Consider the following 24,182-nt stretch of genomic DNA (forward strand, 5'->3'; position numbering starts at 1 on the left):
AATATTAAATTATAAAGAGTCCAAGGAAAAAGCTCCCCCAACATATAAAGCATATATAAGGAACAATCAGTCAAAACGAAACCTGTGCATTGAACACAACTAACTTTCCCATCCAGGAGATCACTTCATCTGTCCTTACCAGAGGCACTTCCATAGAAATGTACTATGGATATTAAATATATTTCACTTAGTGTGTTCAATAGTCACCCTCTGTGTCATTTCCCTTTGTTGCACATTACCTGTGGACTAACTTGTCACAATCGCTTTCATTGAGACAGACATCCGGTCTTATAAGAAAGTTCAAAATTAATTTTCTTCCTCGCACAACGTGTATTTACAGTATGACCCTTCATATGGAAAAACAGGATGAGACCCAATCAGAATCATACCTGAGGAAACTTTATTCCTTATAAAAGCCATAAACCTTTCACAGAATCAATTAACAATGACAAAGAAGTAAACAAACATGAGTACGCATGTCTTTGAAATCAAACTCTCAACCAGGCAACGGCACTCATCAAAATCTGTGAAACCCTAATTCTGTTTACAATTATGTTAGACTGGTGCATGATAGAGGAAGAAATAATGAGCAAAACCTCAATGGAGTATGTTGGGCTATGTATATCACACACGTGCAAAAATGACACATTTTCAGTTCATTTTTGCAGCAGGAACTGATGTGGAATTAAACGGCCAGAAAGAGAAAGATACAATGTTTTCATTGAACAGATATCACCGTCTCTCCACAGAGCCTGAAACTGCTGACATTAACAATTCACTTTGTTGGAAAGTCAGACATAAAACATTTTAAATCACAGTGTCATTTCAACATACACTTCCATTATTTTGTAGCTGTAGTGTGCATGTGTGTAGTTTCTTTTGTAAGAGCCAGCTGAAGATTCCTAAAGAAAGTAACTGCACAGCAGCTGAGAGAGAAAAGAAACTGCAGAACCAGCGCTTTTCCGCAATTGCTGATTAAATCAAACCTAGTGGCCAAATAAAAACTTATTTAATTACTTTATATCAAAAGACAATTAATTTAAAGTCCTGTCAGTGTTCCATTAAGCCTGAATTAAACCTTAGGGGTAAAGTTAGTGATGGTTATTCTAACACGTGGCTCTAAATGTCCTGTAACGAATAACAAAAGAAAGGAAAATTGTCCACCAGGAGTTCGAATGGCGGTGGTTCCACTCAGAGAAAACGAGTCAAATGGGTTTAAATGTACCAAAAGCAACACAAACATCAGGTAAATGATCTGAGAAAAAGAAAGCAAGAGCCATCTGTTTATTGACAACCCCAAAGCTGTTTTTAATCACCAACTCTTGCATTAAAACTTCCTGGAGAAAGAGCATCCATCACTGATTACAAGACAAACTAAAGGCTGGCCAAACAGTCAAATGGAAAAGACATTTCCAAACTGCATTTGTAGTCCTTCCAAAGACAGATTATCATAGTTCTTTGGGCCAAGTTGTGGCCTTTCCGGTATCATAATAAATATTTTCTCATAAATACACGTCCAATGAACTTTAAGGCAATATGAATGACAACGTGAGAAAATTCTGCCTTTTTGCCTTTGACTTTGTGTGTGTAGAATAGTGTATGCAGCTTTTAAACAATGACAAAACTAGTGCATCCGACAGAGTCCGTATCAAACAGTTTTGAGTTGCACCAGCTTAGAATCTGAACAATAACACAACAGAGAACTAATCCACTCCCAGAGCTCGAAGTTGTCTCTCAATCTCGTCATCGGAAATGGTGGCTCCTTTGGAGGAGGCAGCGGTGGCACCGGGGACGTTCTTTCCTGCCGCCGGTGCTCTGACCATCTGAAACCATAGATTGGCAGGAAATCCCATTAGCAGGAAGAATTATTAAATAATCACACAGCCATTTTTTAATCACCAAGTGTACATGATTGCTTTTCCACCCTACCAGAAAAATTTATTAAATTTTTAAAAACCACACAACTGAAAATTGGTAAGGTATCTGTGATTTCATATACAATAAGATATTTTTCTTTGAGAAAAATATATAGAGAGACATTAGAAAATCTTTTATTTTAGAAACCTAATGTGTAAGAAGATGTAGCAATAACAGTGTCTTGCTAATGTATACATACACCTTGAACTTTGTACAAAAAACCCCACAAATGTTGCTGTATTTTAGAGTTAAAAGCTGATGCCAGTGTTGGCACATATTACAGCCAAATCTTTGATGGTAAACCATCCAGTGTTGCAGCCTTTTGTGACACAGAATACCTGGTATTATACAAGTGCTTTGAAATTTTAAAGCATAAAATATGATGCAACAAAATGAAAAAAAAAAAAGAAAAAGTTTTTTGTATGAAGCACTCTTAGCACATTTCTTCTGCTTTAACCTCAACAATTTTGTTTTCTCTAAAGAATTTTACACATTGCTAAAGCTCTGATGGCAGACTTTTCCTTTCATTACTTTTGAGACAAAGAATAATATTATCAAGCTGTCTCTATGTTCACTGCAGCAGTGGGTACATTTATTGGACAACATGTGCATTTCTGCAGTGTGCAGAGAGGTAATAATTCATGTTGCCCCCCAGGGGGAGCCAGTCACAAAGCACACGGAAAGCATGGCAGTAACAGTGCTTGAGCCTGAAGAGCTGTAGGCGAGCCCCACCATGCGGCAGCTGTTACGCATTTTAACAGCAGATAAAAGAAAAGCCATGTGGAGAGTTTATTGTTTTAGTAGCCAAGAGCTTTTACCTCATTTAGGAAAGATAGGCCTGTAAAATTCAGCAGAAAACCATTTCTTTTTATGCTTACAATTCTCCCTAAGGTAATGATGAGGGCATAAGGGTTCAAATGTATTAGAGGAAATAGACGACATCAGCGTCTGTGTCTTACCTTCCCTGAGATTTCAATGCCGATCTCATCCAGAACCTGGTTGACAATGTCCTGAGATTCTTCTTCGTCCCCAGATTCATCAAAAATGTCATCTAAAGTGTCGTTGACTGGACAGATAAAGATATAGGGAGGGGGGGGGAGAGAAAGACAAAAACAAAATTTTAAGGTCAAGTTGAAACTTTAAGGCAGTTTTTTTTAATTTTTTTTATTCTTTCATTTTGATTTTTATTTACTTGTTTCTATTACCAAACATACATTCTCATATTAACCCTCTAAATCCTTGTTAAAAGCTTATAAACACCACATGTGTTTGTGCATCATGTGCGCTTACTCATGTCCTCGGTCATCCCCATCTTCATGTTCTCCTTCTGGAAGTCCTGCATGGTTTTCAGTGTCTTCTGTGGATCCATTTTCTTATTCACAGCCTGCATCGTCTTCAAACAACAGAAAGGAAGTGAAATAAAATCTTTTTCAGCTTTCTTGTTAGAGCAGTACAGACTGTAAGAACTGCTCAAAGAGGCACAAAAATACTTTCATGTTTGGTTTTTTAGGATACTGGCCAAGCTGATCAAGAAGAAATGGGTTGTTTTAAAAGAATAAATAAAGCCAGGGATTAAAAAATTATTAATCACTATGTTTCCATAAAGAATTGTGTGTTTTTTTTGTTTTGTTTTTTTATATAAAACCAGGTCTAACAGCAGCCAAAGCTTGACATTAGAATGATTTTGGTGGAAAACTACCATATTTTATTAAATGGAAGTCACTCCAGAGTATAAGTTGCAGCAATAAAAAATGCATCATGAATGAAAAAAAAAACAAAAAAAACATACATGAGTCGCAGGACCAGCCAAGCTAGGAAAAATGTCTAACTTATAGTCAGGATAATACGGTATTGGTTTGACTTTAGATAAGAAGCTGTACGACTTGTACCGCCTCCATTGTTGCAGAGATAAGAGCAGCAGGTAGGTCTAAACACAGACTGATCATTCATTTCCACCTCATACAAACATAAATGTGACCTACTTGGGTCACTCAGGATGACATCATACCCAAGATCTTATCTCCTGCTGACTGACACACTTTTCCATTGGTTCAAATATTTTTCTTTCTATCTATCATAGAGAACTGTACCCATATATTTGTGTTAAAATTAACTGAGTGCATATATTAAGCTGCTAATATTTTTGTCTTAAAGCGATCACACCTCATCACCCTCCATTAATCTGAAGCCTAATTATATTTAACCTGTCGGTGTGGGGTTGTACAATACTTCGCTCTTGGTCATTAAATGCTTGTCACACTTCATTAACAATGATGTTGGGACTTCCCTTAAAACACAATAAACATTTTCTCATAGTGTTTCCATTATAACACAAAAAAGTCAAGACAAAAAAACCCCCCAACAAAAAACTTGATCATATTTCTGGATGTTTTCATGTATAATATGTAAGTTGAAGTAATTCCTAAACATTTAGCACATCTGGCCTCAGAGCAACTAATATAATGTAGGATTTTACCTTGGCTGTAGTAGACATGGCACCAGCCATCTTCATTTGAGAGTTCATGACTTTAGTTTGTGTTGACATGGAGGTAACCTTGGAGCTCACAGCGTACGTTCTGTTCTTCTGCTTTCTAAGCTGAACTAACTGCTTTGCAAGAATCTTACAAGCCTCCTTGTTGCCGCTTTTAGCCATTTTCTTGATCTCCAACTCCTGGAGAGAGAAAGAGAGAATAAAACATTAGTCCAAGTACAGTCTTAATTGGTTTTCTCCTCAAACATGGTTTTCAATGGCTTTGACTAGAACTTTGAGCTTTTTGTTATTTAACTTTTCTTAATATTCTTGTCAATTCAGACCTCAAGATATTAACTGTTTCACAAATAAAATAAATATCTTCAGAAACACTTTATATTTTAAATACATACATGTGTTTGTATTCATTAATCTCTACAGACCGACAGAGATGTTTATAACTACAAACACCATAAATACCGCCTTTTAGATGAAATACTATTCGCTGGCAAGCCAAGCCAAGCATTTAGCTTCAGTAAACATGAGAAAATATGTTGCTGCCTTCAGGGATTCTGTGTGTGGGCCTGACAGTGTGAGAGCATCCCAAGAGATGAGGCAGAAACTGAGGGTTACAGTAAGCTAGCCGGCCTCTCGACTCCAGAGTGTATTGTTTATTTCTTGCATGCTCAAAGTATCCTCTACAGAAACTAGTAATAAATTATTTATATTTGATACAGTCATAAAAAAATATATACTCCACTCAGCTGTTTTCTTCAGCCTCTTAACGCAAAACATGTATGGACTGTCATTTATCAAATGCATTAAGTTCAGTTCATTAAGTTCTTAGCTCATCTGTAAATAATTTAAATGCAAAAATTGGGGCTAAACTGTAAGAAAAGAAGCTGCATTACAAACTGCAATGCTGTCATAAAATCTCAACAAGAAAAAAGTGGGGAAGAAAGCACTGTTGGTAGTATTGATTGGAGTCTCTGAGTATCTACTTTCCCTTTAGATATCAAGAGGAGAGCTGTGTTGTGATAGATAGCTGCTCCCTCCTAGACGCAATCTGATGCAGCACTCAGCTGAGAGGCTCTTATGCTTTTCCTGAAGCAGTCTAAATGTACAATTCTATTTATTTTTACCATCTGCAGAAAACATTAGTGAATGCTTTCAATTCTTTAAAAACCTAAAACCCCGTTGATGTTTTGAAACAGGCCTAAAAATTAGAGGTGCACCAAGAAGACTGAAGGTAACCAGAACCAAATGATTTTCAGCTTAATAAGCTTTTACCTCTGCCCATGTGGTCAGAAAATCAAAAATCCTATCTTTCTATAGTCAGTGAATACACCTAAGTGCTATCAACAACAACACATTTTGGCATAGAGGTTACTGGGTGAAAACTCAGCTATTTTTAGAATAACTGAAGTCTGTAGGAGGCATATGAGCACAACAGAACATTTTATTGTGCTCTTGTAATGCAATTTTTATTGCTCAGAAAAAAATTACAGTTTCTAATCAAATTCGAACTTGGGAATTTTGTGTTTAGTCAACTGTTTTGCATGTGACAACAGTCGGAGATGCAGATAGAAATGACTACCCATCCCTAATAGATAATGCACAGAGAATGTTTATAGTTAGAAATGCTAGCTGCACGAATCATGTTCATAATTTGATAAATTAATAAATTATTTATGAAATCCTCCTGCCTTTAAATGAGTGAAACTCTACCATTACTCTCTGACAAACTCACTGAATGACTCCTCTACTCCTAATCTAAATAATTAATGACAGTTCTTGGCTAAAATGGGTGAATTAAACATTTTTGAACACTTGTCATACAGTTCTTAAAGACGAATCAAAATAGGGTAATTGGTTTTGGAAGGTCATAGCTTTTCAAAAAGTGAACTTTAGCTACAAATATGAAAAATAACTTGTCCAAAAATAAGCAAAGAGAATTACTCAAACAGAATCAAAGTTCATCTGGCCCTCCTTACCATTATGACAAATAAAAAGCCATAAAGCTGGCACGCAGCATAAATCCCCCTCAATAAATATTAATGCGCACACATAAAGACTTTTACACAAACTGTAAAATTTGACAAATTTTAACACATCCATTTCATTTTGCTCTTATGTTCCCTTGTGTAAATGGAATATACATCATAATAAGACATACTTTGGATATTTGGTTCTCCGCCGCTTTTAATAAAGGCAGTGCCTATAAATCTGAGAGTGGGCACATTTTCTTATTGGAAGCACAATGGGGGACCCTTATGATTGTGCTAACTTGCAGATTAAGGTAATTTTCATTTGTAAGCCAAGATCCTTTTAATTCAGGGTGTACAACAAAGCTTTTAAAGACCAAACTAATTAGAGGAAAGCATTAATGAAGAACAAAAATGGGGTTCCCCAGGGAGATAATTATGTCCCACATGATATTTACTTAATACAGCTAAATGAGGAAGACACTCTCCACTTCTTTCATCTTACTAAAGCGGGAAATCTAACGTACAGCTGTAGCCTCATCGAGCAAGCGTGTGTGTTTTGCTTGCCTGGAGCAAAGCCTCCACATCGGCTCATTCCTTTCTTTTTTACTTTTTTTTTCTCCCCTCCAAGGGGCCTTTTTGTGGGCTCTAGTGTCCCTTATATGAAAGTAGGCTGACAGGAAAGGGAGAAGGAGAGGGAGGAAGACATGCGGTAAATATTGCCGGGTCCGGGAATCGAACCAGCGACGGCCGCGTCGAGGACTCAAGGCCTCCAAACGTTGGTCGCGCTATCCCCTATGCAACCACAACACGCTGGCTCATTCCCTTCTTTTCACTTAGATTCATGAGCCACTTGGGTTTAGTCCTTAGTGGTAAAAGGGAGTTTAAAACGGGTTTCAAGGACTTTTTCTGCATGTATCATCTGCTGGAGGTCCTCAATCTTTGATGCAATATGTAGAAATCTAACAAAAATGCTCTGCATGGACATTTTTTCTTACATTCCATTTCTTTAACTTTATTGCTTAGTGTGTGTGAATTCTGACCATTTGTTTCTCTTGTTTCTCCAGCGCTGCTCGGTCCCTGGTGATCTGTCTCTGAGTGCTTCGTAGCTCCTTAGACTGTTCCTTGATGACGTCTTTTGAAAACGCAAAAAACAAGTAAGACAGAAGTTTTGATACTTTTGAATCAATCAACAAATCAGGTTTCATAGGTAAAACACTTTTCATACTTTAACACCAGGTATTTTGCAGAAAGGGAATAGAACTACACTTTTCAATAAAACTGAAGAAAATGTCTAGCAGAATTTAGAAATAAAGGTAATGCAATCCCATTTATAGATGTGGAAACTCTACAGGCAAATATTAATATTCAAATATTAAAATACCAGACTCTTAGTAAAAAAATACTTTAACCATAAGACAAAGTAGCAATAAATATAAAAATTGTATTTTATTTAGGATTAAATTAATACGATGAAAGTAAGGCAGAATTGTTAAAGTTAAAGCAAAACCCAGCATATAAAAATATGCACTTCACTTGCTTTCACAAACAGATGCAAACCATCAAACATTCTTTTGACAAAGATAAACGCTCTTAAAATTCTTTGTATATATTTCTTAGATATAAGCTATCTGGAAAAACAGGTAAATTAACCTTCTTTCATAAAAAAAAAAAAAAGAAAGTGAAAAGAACTACAATATACACAAAAGACAAAACAAAGACTCCTCATCACCTACAAGAAAGTCAATGATCTGCCGCATGGCCACTGAAAGAAATCTAAAGCACTGCAATCTTAACCTTTGCAGTAGGCTTGTTTGATTGTCTTTGTCTATTGCATCCAGAATCCCACAGCAAGATCAACAACACACTGAATACACACTGACAACTGTGGCAACTGCTCTGGCAGCTGACAATATTGAGCTCTGGCAATATTGAGTCATTCAGCTCCAAGCAACATCATGTGAAATATCGCACGATCCTGAAGTCACACGATAAGAGCTGACTAATCAGAACTAAACATTCAGGATAATTCACACGGTTACTAGGTTAAAAAGAACAACAAATATTTATTTGAGATTGTCAACTCAAAGTCTAAGGGGGCATGTTTTTGAATTTTAATTATATTTTTTTTTATAATTTCTTAACATGTATAAATATATACATTTAAAAAGAAGAGAATTTTGGGCTTTTAAAAATGAAAGGAAAAAATGTAAGAACACACCCAATAAACAGAAAAAAAACTAATTTGCTTTAGAATATAAATGTTGACCTGGTCTTCTGTTATTAGAGCACCATCATATCTAAATATTATAATAGTTATTTCAATTTTTTTTTTTAAACTATTACAAAACAGAATTTAGGAGGATAAAAGCAAAAAACACAGCTTTACACAAGTTTTATACTTTATTTCATAACCAAATGACATCCTGAGAAAACAGCATGGAATAGCCAAATAAAGCCTATTATTTCAAAGTCAGCAAACGATAAACTAGTTAGAATCACATCACTACAGTGGACCACTTGTAGGGATGATGCAGAAGTGCGTATAAGGTGACGTGCCGCCAACGTATCAAAGTGGGAGGGATATCATCCTACAAATATGTGCAATCTTTCCCCCCCACATCACTAACCATGGGAAGTAAACTTAAAAATCGACCAGAAACCACTCCGACGACCAGACACAAGGCAAGAAAAAAAAATCAAGAAACTCTCTGTCTGGAGAGTGAAAGGGTAAGGGAAGGCTCAGCAAATGCATGAGACAAGAAACATCAAAAAATATATAAAAGAAAGAAAAGAAAAGCCACCGTTAAGGAAGATCTGTTGACAGCTCAACATACTGTGAAGGTAAGGGAGCACAGTGAGTACAGTATGCAGACTGTTGCTGTGGGTGAGGCCAGAATAACAGGGATGGGAGGAGTAAGCAATGCTGTGGAAAGATTTTCCTACTCCAGCTATGCCTTTCTTTTCTTTGAACCTGGTTCTATAGTTTAATTCAGATTTTTATACGTTGTTTTTTATAATTATTATTATTTTACAAAATGTGAAGAGGTGGATATTAGATTTATATTTCCTAAGTCATTACTTGGGAAAGAATAACTGATTTATATATTTTTTAGGAAAAATGTGTCAGATTTTCCATTTTTATTCTGAATGGCTGATTGTCTTTCCTGAAGAAAATATTCAAATATTCATACTGTAAGGCTTTCAGAATCGGGTTACTAAAATTAATAGGTTAGAGGATGACAAGACGTCATAGTTAAGCAACCCTTCAAATTCATCACGCAATTACAATGTAATTCTCCTGTTCCTTATTGTAGTCAAAGCTTAAGCAGAATTATGAATGGCAAATGTCATGTCTGAAACAAATAGAAACGTAATCAAAACCGTAGGAGTTCAAAACACTAAATATACTTTCAGTATATTCAATGACATTCATTTTTGGCAATTGATTTTGTATTTCAATTAATGTACATAAAATCACATTTTCTAAGTTTGAGTGACCATAAAAAAATATCCTCTTCATACAACCTCAAAGAATAAGTTTACTATTATTCCTAGGTGATGGTGAGAAACCCAGAAGTTCTTTGACATTTTTAAGTCATTTGTTTGCATTTTAACTATCACATTCCTATCCTAGGTTATTTCCTTTAATCCAGGTATTTTTGGCAGCCTTTCGACGCTTTCTCCAGGTTAGTAACGTGAGTGGTGACTCAACAAAACCAACAACAGGTTCAACGAGTTATTTGGGGACAGCTAATTCAAAGGGGAAGAACACATAGGCTGAAAACAAACGGGCTAAAAACAAGTTAGCTAGCTTTTTTTAAACACAGAACAAACTTACCATCAACAGTCTTCTTCTTGAAGAGGGAAGCCATGTCGCTGTTCTGTGTCTAACTAACTATAGAAATTCAATTAAAACCGTGTACTTTTAACAGTACTAATTCCTTCCGCCAATACCGTCAGCCCAGGACGGTAAGTCTCCTTTATCAGCCTTCGTTTCCTGGTTGACTTCTGCTGTCGGGAGTTCCTCCCTCAGCTGGCGTCACGGCGGGACCTTTGTGCTGCTTTCAAGTGTACCGCGGAAAACTCTATTTCATGTAATTATGTTTGATAAAAATGCCAAATAATAATGAAATCAAGACAATAAGTTCGAGCTATTTTGGTGTGGTAAAGATTAAATAAACTATTTTTGTGTTGGTATCTTATTGCTACCTTCTGTACGAAAAACTAATTAGCAAAACGTTGGTGATTTAACATTTGTTAAATCAACAAGGTGATTCAACAATAACAGCAATAAAAAAAATAAAAAAAACTCTCATGAAAGTATCATCAGTTGTTGAACAGAACGGTCAAGGGTACTATTTTCATAATGACAAAGAATTACTGACGAATCCAGTCTTTTATTTTGGATAAGGTATCTTCATAATTCTCATTGAACGCATACTCCATGTATCACTTGAATGCAGCACGTAGACGGAAGTATGTTAATGATACAGTATATCAAAGAAATATGCTCATTTTTACCTGTATAAAAAGGCTAAGAAATCAAATGATGTCAAGACAGCTAAGTTTATTAATCTTCCCAGTATGACCTTTGTAACTTTGTTTTTGTACCTTTTCTATATTCACAGAAATTGACATTGACATAAAATTGAATATGTGGTGAATATTTTCACCACATATTTATATGTGGTGAACTTTTTCACGTTTTGTCCAGTTATAGCTCATCAGTTTGAAAGGGGAGATATGATTTGTTGTTTTACTGTTACTTTTAAACATAGTCTGAAAAAGCGTAATGCATTTGTTTCCAGCCCTCAATATTTTGTAGGACCAAATTTCATTACAATTTAAGTAGGCTACTAGTTTTGCACAATAAGATACAACAAATTGTCATTTCTTCTTTTAAAAATACTTCAAGCTTAGACTAACTCCTTAAAGAACATATTTGAATAGCAATTTCCAAGTCTTGTGTATTAGATTTACATCTTTTACTGAAAAATACTAGTGCATAAAGTTACTTTGATCTAAAGAAATTCCTTGTAATTCTGGCTGTATTTTGGGGGTTTGTTGTCCTGCAAGAGCCCAGAATGTCTCGCATTTTCTTTCAGGATTTCCTTGTCCCTGCTGACACTTCTCTGAAGAATGCTCTCCTTGTCTGGGCAGTTTAGGCGGACAGAAATGTCTTGGTTAGTTTATAGTTGTGCTTTACACTTATAGATCTTGTATGGTGAATTGGACAGTTCTCTGTGATTTAAGGATATCATAGTAAGTGAACTGAAAAACACACTCCGATGTCTATACTACTTATCCTTGGGTCGTGATTTGGGCGAGTGCCTAGACAGGTTCCTAGTCCATCACAGAGCATCCCTTAGACACTCAAGACAAATTACCATGCTCAGCAACTGACTCTTACCTAAGGGCAATTTAGAAAGACCAATTAACGTAACAGTGATTTTTCTGGACTGTATAAGGAAGCTAGATATTTTCGTGCATGCAAAGGTAGAATTCAGAAACTCCATTCAGGATGACCCCAGATTTTTAGCGTATCAACACTAAAAACTGATACATGATACAGCCCTAAATAACCAAAATTGTAAAATTTGTGTTAAAAAATAAATAAAGTTTTAAATCAATATTGTTTTCAAATTTTGTCCACATTTATGTGCTACTTTATGTTGTTGACTGTTACATGAAATCCCAGCAAAATACAATGCCTGTGAATGTAACGCAACAAAATGTGATAACATTCAAGGGATATGAATACAGTTTATCTAGAAAATCACAGACAGTTACAGAGAAAAAATAATTCACTTAAAGTGCATACTGTAGCTGGGCAGTGCTTGAATGCTGAGCTACAGTCAGCAATGTTTGCAGGTCAGTCGACAAGAGTCAAAACAGGTTATGCAAGTTAAGTTTGGATAACTCAGTTCTGATGACATCAGTGCAACTAAAAATAATTAGTTTATTTTACCTACAGAACACGTGTACACTAAATGTATTTGTACTTGAGCACAGAGCAGTAAAGTGGCTTCCCTTTTTAAAGGCAGTCCATGAAATTCCCTGTAGAGCAGTATCATATATTCCATTCCAAATTTAATTTCTTGCTTTTTTATCCCCAGAAGAGAGCTAAGCTATCCAGTCTGGTTTGTATTCATATATTCCTTTTTTTCCCTGTCTCTTATTGACACTGAGAGGAAGTTTGTGTGGGACAAATGGGACTCTTGAACCATAACCAACTCAATTTTGTGTTTTGGTTAGAACAAGAATGAATGAAAGAGACAGAAGACAAGCTGTAAAAGCGTGTTGGGACGCATCCTGGAACGATGTGAGATGCCAAGGGTGACTTTGAAAGAGGAAGATGGGTAGCCCTCAGCACTTTTCCCTGATCTCCAAGGAGGGCAGTATGTGTGAATGCACAGTTGCCTCTGTGCATTGGCATGTTGTCCTGAGGCATTACTCTTGTTAAGGTTATTAGAGAAGATGTTTAGCACTAATCAGTGGAGGGCCAAAGGGACCACAGCTAAATGGCCTCATCATCACAGGGCCCTGGTGGTGATAAATCTAGCCCCAAGCATTGAGAGGTCCAGCTGAATATGTAAGTGCAAAGCACTGCAATGTAAATTTGCACTTAGAAATTTAATTTGGTCATTTTTTTTTCTGCTTTGTGGACAAATTGCCATTTTATCAAAACAATGAAGTTTGAGTTTGCTTGATTAAATGGATGTGATTATTTGAATAAATTGCCTCTGTCATTATTGAGGATTTTTCAGTTTTAATTATTAATCTTATATTTTAAGCTCTTTAGTTTTTCATTGTAACAAAGGATTAAAAAAGAGACAATGGAAACGTGAGGAAACACATCCATCCTTATTTTTCTTTGTTCACAGTTTTTATAGATCGGATTGTTTCCTACTTTCTCCACTTAGTTTTTTCCAGTAAACCCATTCTCTTCCTTCACTGGGTGATCTAGCCTCGAGCAAACTAGAACGTAATGTTAAGGCACTAACTACAGTGTGTCTGCACACAGACCCAGCAGAGAGAAAGAAACAATCATGTGTGAAATTAGATTTCTCCACAAACAGAGGGGAGTCAGAGCCATAAAGTACACCAAGCTCTTCGGCTTTGAAGGATCAGCCAAAAAATAAATAAATTAAAAATTTTACAAATACCTTCACTTGACAATTTTTTCAATTATTTTTCTGGCATTTCTTTTGCTTCTCTTTACAGGTGAACTCATTTACAGATGCTTAGATGTGAGCCCAATTATGTCCTAACAATTAAAAAAAAAAAGTCAAATGTTTCAAACCACTTTAAATTACACAGTACTTGTACCAAACTTAAAATTTTTTCAACAAGGTCTATTGATTGAGTATTTATACTTGTTGAATCTTTTCACATTTTATCATTTCACAATACAAACATCTATCTTGAAAATAATAGATTGTTTCAAATGTTTACAAATCTCTATTTCATCCTATTTTATTTTGTGACTTAATGCAATCAGTCGGGTTTTCTCAGCTAAAAGACGTTTTACAAACTTGGATAATAAAGTGAACTCATCTACAATGTTTGATAACTATGATCAAAGCAAAATGTTTATAATTGATTTTAAATCTGCAAGTACAAAGGGTTGAATATTTGTCAGCTCCCCTTTGTATTTCACCCCTAGATAAACTAAATGTACAAATGTTGGAAGATCCTAAAACACCTGCTGATATAAGTGTAGAGAAAAGTATTTCTACATTTTCTCTTCACAAATATGTGATATTTTGTTTTGGTCTATCTCTAAAAAATTTAATAAAATACATTACTATTCATATATACTTTTGCAAGACCCTGTATTTGCACAATGATTTAAAGGGAAGGAGTAGCAATATGTTCCACACTAGTGTAAGACTCAGGCAATCTTGCTCCTGAGATGTTTCCTTTTTATTGCAGCTGAGCTGAGCTTGGTGCCGTATTTCAGCAAAACAAAAGATTTGATCATATATCATGATTTATCATTTGCATTGGAATTTTATGGAATCTCCGACAGTCTCATCAGTGTGTATCTCATTTTCTTGTTTTACAAACATACAATAAATCCTGAGTGATAATAGGGTAAAGTACGTGAATATATGTTATGTTATTCCCTTCGCACCTGACAAGCAACTGCAGGCTGAAATATCCTTGTCTACATGAACAGAGAGGCAGAAGCTGCAACGGGAGATTTGGGATTTTCAAAGCCCCTGTTCACATTGATGGATACATGGTGAGTTCACCACTGATATGTCAGGAGAGAGATAGTCAAACAGAAGGACGACTCATAGGTTGTTAGACAACATGTCTGAAGAGAAGAGAAAACTCAAGCTTAAGAGTGATCTTATGTTTTTTTCAGGCACAAAGATATAGCAGCATTATGTGTGACAGATACATTGTCCCCTATTCATTCTAACACAAAGGCAGCTGAAACTGTACACTGCTTTTGTTTTCTCTATCACCCTCTTGAGGTGTATAAATTATAACCCCCAAGAGTGCTTATATTGCTCTTTTACATTCACTAAGACTTCTTGTTTTACTGGTTGGTGGTAATTGTGTTCATAATATAATTATTGGTACCACAGCTGTCCACATTGCACTGTCCTTTTATTTCTACTAAGGCAGCGATTGTAATATTTTGTTTTGATAAGGACCTGATAATTTGACTCAGGTGTGTTGAATCCAAAACCCATCTTACAAGTTGCAGGACACTGTTCCTCGAGGATTGCAGTTGAAAACCCCTACTCTAGATCGTCCATAGTTTCAAGTCCTGTCTTATACTATTTCCAATTCAGCTCATCCCTCAGGTGTTCTAAAGGACTTTGGTCTGCAGACTGAGATGGCAACGGCAAAGCTGGGTTTTGTTTGTGTTAAACCATTTCTGTGACGAAAAGTCACTAGATTTAAACCATCTTGTTGGACGGGTTCATGGTGCTATGCTCTTTACCACAGGTTTGTATGGCACTTGAAAGCAAATAGGCTCACATCAGAATAGATCCTAAATGTTTTTAAAGTACATAGAATTCAATTATTTTAATCAAAGCAATGGATTAATTGTTTTAATTATTTACCTCCACTAAATAAAATGAATAGAAATAAAGGGTAATATATTCCACAATTTCATTGTTAGGTGCGACTGTCTAAAAATAAATTAACTTATTTCAAGACTTTTTATTTACTTTTATGTTCATGGATATAGAGTGAAATGTAAAATTAAAGCAAGTATATATTGTTTTGAGATGTTTCCTTTGAATGACAACATAATTTCAGCTGATACTGTTTGCACATTATGTTTTGGCACAAACTAAATAGGCATTTTAATTTTAATTTTGCATAATTACTAAACAAAACTGCTTCAGGTAAACTACTTCTTTATGTTTAGTTGTGTGCCTATTTACAATGATTAAAGACTTTTAAAAGTAATTCATCAGAGAAGTAGAATAATTCTGTTTTAAAACAGTCTATTAGAGAATTTAAGTAAAAGTGAGTCATGTTTATTTGATCATAAACAAAGTGATGGAGAGGAAACAGGACATATGGATAACAGCAGGTGTCTGACAGAGCAGGAGGGAGGAAAAGGAAGCAGCGGGGAAGGCGCAGGGCAGGGGAATTTGGGATGGTCTAATAAATCGAGTGAGTGACTCCACTCTTCTTTGCCCGTGGGACAAATGTACTTGCGCTCACCGACGCAGCGCAGCATCAGGGAATAGCGGGTAATGAGAGATTATTTCACCCTGTAGTGTTTGCTCATCATCACTGCCACTCCCGGCTTCCCCAGCCTCCCATGACACACACACCCACACACACATAGAACCACAGAAAAAATAGGAGATGCAGTGCTTGGATGCAGTTGTGGAGTTACATACAAATGACCAGCAAAGAGTCACAAACATGCACATACACATCCTGAAGGCTTGTCGGTTTGGTGAGTAAGGTCAAACAGTAAGGTGTTATTGTTTAAATCTGCTGCTGGCACCTTTTTTGGATTTCACACTCAGTGGGGCACCCACTCGGTTATACCATTCAATGACACACACTTTTTTTTTTCTACAGGTTCTTTTTTGCCTGGGGATGCCAATCTGTTTTAGAGTGTGCCCTACACGTGTCAAACCAGAACTCTTTTTTTTACTCTCTCTTCCTTCTCTCTGGTCCATGGTCCTTCTTGCCCTGGGGCTAGGCTGCAAAGACAAGAAGTGGGCTGGTGGTCCCAGCAGGGGTCCAGGATCAGACAAACCATTTGCATGAGGGAATTAGAGTCATTAAGTCTGGAAGGGCAACAGAGGACGAGTCCTTCAGTCTGGAGAACGGGGAAGAGGTCTACCAAGTTGGATGTGGGCGGTTATATATGGATGAGAGGATTCAATAATAAGATAGGTGGCTATGCTGTGCAGTGATACAAATTGTACATATTTAAAAACTAGTCACAGTTCCAAATCTCAGTCAAACAATATTTGAAAGACCTTCAGGCTTTCACTAAGTTATACAATAGACCTATGCTGTACCTTTAAAAGTATTCAGACCCTTGAAATTTCTTTCACACTTTGTCACATTACATCCACTGAGTAAGAGAGCCCACTTATTTGTTCATATTTTTTTTGTTTGTTTTATGCTGTATGAAAATGATAAATGGTTTTAAAACATTTTAATAATAAAGATCTGAAAAGTATAGTGTACAAATACTTTATATTTGGTTACCTTTACTCTTATACACACCCTTAGAGTTGTTTAGAAATTTGTTGTTATCTTTGTGGTTCATGGTAACAGACCTCTAATACAAACATTCCCAAACAAAAAAGGCCTTTCTTCTGCAGGCGTAGAAAAGTATGGCAGAGGTAATGGATTGGTGTATAGGGCTAAATACAAGACAATGCTGAAAAAAGCCTCTCAGATGCCACAAAAGATATTAGCTTGGTTCACCTTGACTGGTCCAGCTTGCATGTGTTAGAATGGCTCAGTCAAAGTGCAGAGCTTCTGAATTGGTGACTTTCAAATTGCTTTACACAGATGTTCTCCAAATAACAACGTACAGACAGTTCAGTGCGTACATATGCAAATCTACCACAAAATACTGTATTTTTAACTGAAGGGAAAGGTTGTTCTTCAAGGTGTACACTTTGACTTATAAATGCATGTTACACTTTTCAGATTAATACTAAATTTTAAGAAGCAAGTCTAGTTTTCCTTTGAGTTCACCATGATATGACTGTTTATGTTGGTCTATCATATTAATTTGCAATAAATAATACAACTGAATCTCAGTAATATTATAACAACAATATTATTATAATATTTGTGACTGAGGCACAAAAACAAATTAATAGTACATATCACCCTCACACTATTGCCTGCAAAAAAGACTTCAGCATATTTCCTTCTTGTTTTTGTTTTTTTTTTTTCATTCAGACTGCATGCTGAATAGCACCTTATTATAGTCACACAAGATATCAACTCGTAATATGTCGGTCTTTTAAACTAAAGTAAATATGCATTAAAATTTTAAACACTAACGGTTACCCTCAAAATCCTATTCTAAGTCAACTCATGATTAATTTCACACATATCAGGAGCATAAATTCAAATGTGTGGTGTAAACATCAACTTATTACTTAACATTTGCCGTGAACCATCCTATTTAACTTTTAAATCCTTGTTCGTTTTGTGTAAAAGAAAACTTTTTCCCTGAAGTGACCCTCCGAAGAGGAGGAACATCAATGAAGTGAGTTTTCCTCTACTGTGACCCTGCCTTTGAGTCTCCATCATTTCATTAACTTCTGCCTGGTAGCCTGAGTAGCTCCCATTATCTTTACACATGCAGAATGGGAACTAAAACTGGAGGATGGACTGTGTAATTATGCGCTTTTTAAACAAGGTCAGAGTGGTGACTCTGAACTTCATGTCCAATGGTTTCTCTAAAATGGCCAGATTTCATTGGTACCAACACATGAGCACGCACAGTGTAAAAAAAGGATGTACTTTTCTTTTTCCATTGAACACAATTAAAAATCTAATTTACGTTTCGAAACTGTGCAAAAATGGAGAGAACAATAAAACCCAATCAGTGAGCTAATGGATACTCTGTAAGTGCTTTTGTTGTTTGTTTTTTTTCCCTCAGCTTGATATTTAAATTTTGTTTCCATTAACTTACAAATGACTCCTTTCTTCATTAAAGTGCAAATGACACCACCAAGTTGTTGTATATCATCCTGAAACTCAATTACACACCAAGACTCATATTTAGCTCTTAGAAAAGCTGGGACTTGTTTTTAGTGCTTAGGTTGATTTTTTTTTATTGTTGTTGTTCAAACCTTATTGATGATCATTGAAATCCCGAAATTGCAAATATTTTTGTTCTTTGAGATGCATTAATTGTTAGACTCCTCTCCTGCCCAAAATTAGCCACTGAACCCATGAAATCAAATAATGTTGACATTTGAGAAATTAATTGTTTAATATAATTACAGTATATTAAACAAATAATTCTTTAATATACAAATTATTTGAGAAATTATTTGTTTAATACAATGACAGTCTACTGGTTTAAAATTGCATAGTTGGATAAAAATTTAGGATGTACAATAAGAAGGTATAAAAGACCTGAGCTCTCTGAATCCACTGTCCTGTACTAATGTATTTCTGTTTGAAAGTCACAGTTTTGAAGTAATGAAAGATGATCAGACACCAACATTCCTAACTAATGTTTGTCCAGAAGCATTATTTGTAATTTTTACTCTGGGTAAAAGAAAATTTTCATGTTTTAAAATGTCATCCCAGTCCCCTAGAATCTACAGGTTTAAGTGGGTATAGATGGCTGGATGTTTTGAGGTATTGCTTTTTTTCTTTTCTTAAAGCAGCTTACCTGTTTTTCTTGTCCACACAACATTCAATCCCTGGATTATTAGTTATTCATAGACAATTCACTGTATGTGATTTTGAACACTGAACATTGGTTACTGGTGCCAGACAAGCTACTCTCAGCTTTGCTGCTGATCTAATGGGATTGTCAGCTAAAACTATCTCTCAAGGTTAAATTCTTTCTTCTTGAAGTAATTTAAACCTCAGGAAATGGTCTTCCTCCTGAACTTGTTACCATAGGAATGGCTGACTGCACTGTTAATATTAGCAAGCAATTGAACAGGTGTACCCAATTAAGTGTCTGGTTAGTGTTGTTATCGTGTCGTGTTTTAGTGCTTTCTTTTTTTGCAGCTGATTTTTAAGGGACTTGACATTTCACACTTTTCTTCCTCTCTCTTTCATGGGCCATGTAGTTTTGGAAATATGTGTTTACACAAATGTGATCATTACCAAAAGACTTGGAGATAGCTTTAAGCCTTCAGATTTAGAAAGCAAAGCTGCACACAAACCACACATAACACAAACCATTAATGTGGAAACTGTTTGCTAAAATCGTTTCCTTCCTTCTCTACAGCATAAATATTGATAGCTCGCTATGATCCCTCTTTCAGGCATAATACCATCTGGAGTCGAAAGTGCATCTGGCCTAATTTGTTAAAATCTCACTCAACAGAAATGCATACAAAGTAACATGAAGGCCAGTCAGTGAGACATACACAACCATTTACACCAATAACTCTCAGCGTTTCCTTACTACATCCTTCAGTTAACTATTACTTCATATGTCTAAAGTTTTAGATACAAATTTTATGAATTGCTTTCTTTATGGAGGAACTTTAAAAAAATGCCAAAGGCAAAGGCAAAAATGGATAATTATCACCTGCAAATAAATAACATTTTCTTGTCACAGTTTGAAAAACTTAAATTGAAAACTATTAGATATGGATCTAAGTTAAGCCATTAGCAATACACAAAAGCAAGAAATTATTTTGCTCAAAACTGAACTCCCCAGCAGAACTGACCTGCTCATCATGAATCAAATCCTCTTGATATTGAAAACATAAATTGACATAATTTAGTTTTTCTCTTTAATTTTAAGTTAAGATACTTTTTGGTAGCAGACCAAAAACAAACAGAACAGGCTAATATATTTTTTGTCCATCAATGGAGACTGCACCAAAGACAGGGAAAAGGAAGCACATAATAATATAGATGAACAAACTGTACTAAATAAAATGGGCAATTGTATTAGGATTGCACAAAACTGTACAAATTGTGCTTTTTTATACTTGGGGAAAAACAGGTTATTTAGAACAATATGCAAACCTGTTGAAAGACAGTCAGTAGTCTAGCACTCCTTTATGCATCGAAGGCAGCAGCTTGTCACTAAAGACGCTCTCCAATGCTCAAACACACTCATGCATGGGGATGGGAAACATTAGCCTAGCCTAATGCTATTTTCCCCTTTTTAAGTTTATGACAAATATAAACATAAGAATGTATAAGAAGAATTATCGTTTTATCATTTTTTATCATTTACCACTAAAAATAATAATTGAAAAATCTCCCTTATTGATGACAAAATAGTGTCCGTTTACAATATACCAACTATGTGCATGTCTGAACATTGTTAATCATTTTCAACTCGTATTCCTAATAAGTGTTGTCATCATCATTATACTGTCATCTTGAGAGTAAACACAAGCAGGTGTACACTACAATGGACTCTCTGGGGCAAAAGAATCCGAGCAGCTACAGCACAAAATTCCTGATCCTGCAGTCTGCCTAATGTGAGATGTAATCATCAACAGACTTCAGAGTTATTGCACACCTGCTCATTAGATATGAAGTATATGAGAGATTTTTGTTTTATTATTATTAAAACCAGCTTTACTTAGGGGGGGAAACAATGCTGTGATTGTATTAAGAATAATGTTTTTGTTGTGACAGTTTCAAAGTGTGAAGATTCAAAGAATGGCATTGATCATCTTTTACCTCTGAGAGTTACACAGTATCTAGGACAAAACCCTTGAGAGCTGTTCTTTGGTTTCTTGGGATGGATCCCCAAAACCGGATCTTTGTTTCCTTCAAATTTGTCTGTGATCTGTGTTGGTGGAAGCTGAATAAAAGGAGAAAGTTTCTTTAGATCTAAAAGCACTGGAGGTCTTTCTGTCACTTTGATGGAAAAGCAAACAATTCCCTCTCTTTAATTCCAGTCCTTTCCCTTCTCCTCCCTCTGCTTTTCCCTCTAAACCCACCACTAATAATCTTCTCTGTGCCTCATTAAGGAGCAAAGGAGTAGAGGCGCTGGCTGCTCCAGATGTTTTGTGGAAAGCCCCCTGAGGTCCAGAGGGTTGTTTCAGACAGTTTGTGCATATTTGTGTGTTGTAATGTACACTGTGAACTTTACACAGGTTTGATACTTCCTGCATAGTTCTACTGTCCTACTTATGAATGAACTTCCTCAAAGTGAGGTTTCATCAAAATATTGTCATTAGTTTAATATTGAAGTATTAGTAAGACATAACCTTTTTGTCATACTTTTAATCCAATTATATTGACAATCTTTGTTTACATTCATTAAAAGACAGATTAGGTTTTTTATATTTTCTAGATTCTGAAAAATATCTGCAATAATTAGTAATATTTCTTGAATCTTTACATAGTTTGTAACTACTGACATTAAGCTGCCAACTGGGGTGCTGGCTTTTTTCACCGGCTGAAGATCCTAATAGAAAAATCTGTAGCACTGTAGCTGTTAGATGTACACTCCAAAAATCTGCCATTCCTGAAGAAAAGCCAGAAGTAATCTGGTTTAAGTTCACCACAAACATTGGAAGGGACTCTAATTTTGACCTTGATGAAAAATATGTGTGTTGTAGAAAACTAACACTCTATATAACACACTGTAAACAGACACCCCACTATTGAAACAGTTTAATGGCAGCAAAATTCTTTTTTGTTTTTTGTTTTTTTGTTTTGTTTTGTTTTGTTTTGGGGGGGTTGTCAGCAGAAACACGGCATGGAGGTTTACCTGAATAATTTAGATAAAAGTATATTCATGTGATAGAATATTCCAGTCTGAGTTTGAGATGCAAAGCCAAATAGGAATATGTGAGGAGACTTAAACCATGACTTTGTTCATGCTGTTCTGCAAAGTAGAAAGGGTTAAAATTGAAGACCTTACTTAGGTAAAGCTGGTGGATACATGTTTAAAACCATCACCACTCTAATTGCAGAGAACAGTGTTTTTTTGGTGGTTGTATACAAAGACATTTCTTTTTACATTTTTATTTTTGTCAAAAATATTTTTACTAGTATCATTTTTCTTACTGTTATACTTTGTGCAAATCTATCACATCCATTCATTCATTGTCTATTCTTGCTTATCCAAAGTTTCAGACTACATCTTGGATAGGCCACCAGTCCTTCACAGGATAAAACAAAAACACACAGCAAACAAACATGCACACAGCCATAGCTACAGGAAAATTAGAGAGAGCATTTAGCTAACAGTCATATCATTTGATTGTGAGAGGAAGCCTAAGGAACCTGGGTGGACCCTACACATATACCAGGATAACATACAAACGCCATGGAGAAAGAACTCAGACTGGAATTCAACTCAGAACTTTCTTGCTGCAAGGCAACAGTGATCCCAACTCCTTTGCTGTACAGCCCATATTGCATACAGCCCCAAATAAAATACACAAATATTTGTAGCTGAAAGGTAAAAGAATGTTTAAAGAATGTGAATACATTTGCAATACGCTTTTAAGTCAAAGACAAATTCAACACAAAACTATGGGTTCACAGCTTTATCTGCTTCTGCTTAAATATTATTCAAACTACATTGCTTCAAACATATTTCTGTCTCTTTTTACAAGCATTTTTTTCTGTCAGTGACACCACAAACTTTCAACATGTCGCCTGAATAATTCAGCTTTCCTCTGTGCCATCAAAATGAATGAAACATAAGTGAAATTGATGAGATTGTTACTGTTCAAGTCCCAGAAGTGTCTTCACATCTGCTAACAAAAGTGTCAGCATTCATTGGAATGCATGGGCTACATATAAATAATAAATCTTCCTTTAGTGCTCCTTAAATATTAATCTTTCCACAGATCCTATAGTGCGCTGATAAAATGTGGATGAATGCAGCTGACAATGGAAAATTAATTTCTGTGATTTAGACAAGAAGCTCTTATTTGAATAATGGAAATGCAGGTCACATTTGTTAATTTACAGGGGTGTGCTGTGGTGGGGCAGGGGGTTAGCACGCCCCATGTTTGGAGGTCACGAGTTCGACTCCCTGTCCCGGCGACCTTTGTCGCATGTCTTCCCCCCTCTCCTCACCCTCCTTCCTGTCTGACCAGTGCTACAAGTCACTAGCACTGCAAAAACTCTTTGGAGAACAAAATGAAAAAAAAATGTTTATTTATTTATTCATTAATTTTTTGTTTATTTTTGAAAAATATGTTCCCACTTCTTACTCTTATTTAAATTATTTCTGCTTATTTTCATTTTAGATTAAGTTTTAGCATCATGGTATGGTTTGTCACTTGGAACATTTAAAGAATATAATTAATAATACCATCTGCAATTTCCAGTAACCACAAAGTTGTGAATAAACTTAAAGTTCCACAGTATGTATTTGAAGAAGATTGTGCTTGTCTCAGAAATAACTTTGTTTTGTGTAGTAAAAAACACAGTTTGTGACATCATGTTTAGTAAAACATATTTTACCATCATTGTAATGATTCCATTAATAGAATCATTACAATTTCACCTAATTTACTTTATAAGGTGTATAGTGAACACATGGCTCAAATTGATGAATTGTTATATCATATCTCATCAACAGGTGGCAGCAGATAGTACAGCTCAGCAAATTAATGAATCCAACAGCCCAGGAGAAAATGTCATCAGCAACCACACAC

General features: G+C 35.7%; 1 protein-coding gene across 1 annotated transcript; it reads right to left on the bottom strand.

The window, feature by feature from the left end:
• Positions 1 to 377: 377 nt before the first annotated feature.
• On the bottom strand, positions 378 to 10,445 carry chmp2ba (charged multivesicular body protein 2Ba). The gene is made up of 6 exons (XM_044130822.1): positions 10,214 to 10,445; positions 7,416 to 7,507; positions 4,394 to 4,588; positions 3,208 to 3,310; positions 2,877 to 2,983; positions 378 to 1,823 (listed from the first exon to the last, which is right to left on the bottom strand). Exons 1-6 carry the CDS (start codon positions 10,245 to 10,247, stop codon positions 1,704 to 1,706), a joined length of 651 nt encoding a protein of 216 aa, XP_043986757.1. The 5' UTR covers positions 10,248 to 10,445; the 3' UTR covers positions 378 to 1,703.
• Positions 10,446 to 24,182: the final 13,737 nt, after the last annotated feature.

The sequence above is a fragment of the Gambusia affinis genome, linkage group LG11, assembly GCF_019740435.1.
Source record: "Gambusia affinis linkage group LG11, SWU_Gaff_1.0, whole genome shotgun sequence".
Lineage (NCBI taxonomy): Eukaryota > Metazoa > Chordata > Actinopteri > Cyprinodontiformes > Poeciliidae > Gambusia > Gambusia affinis.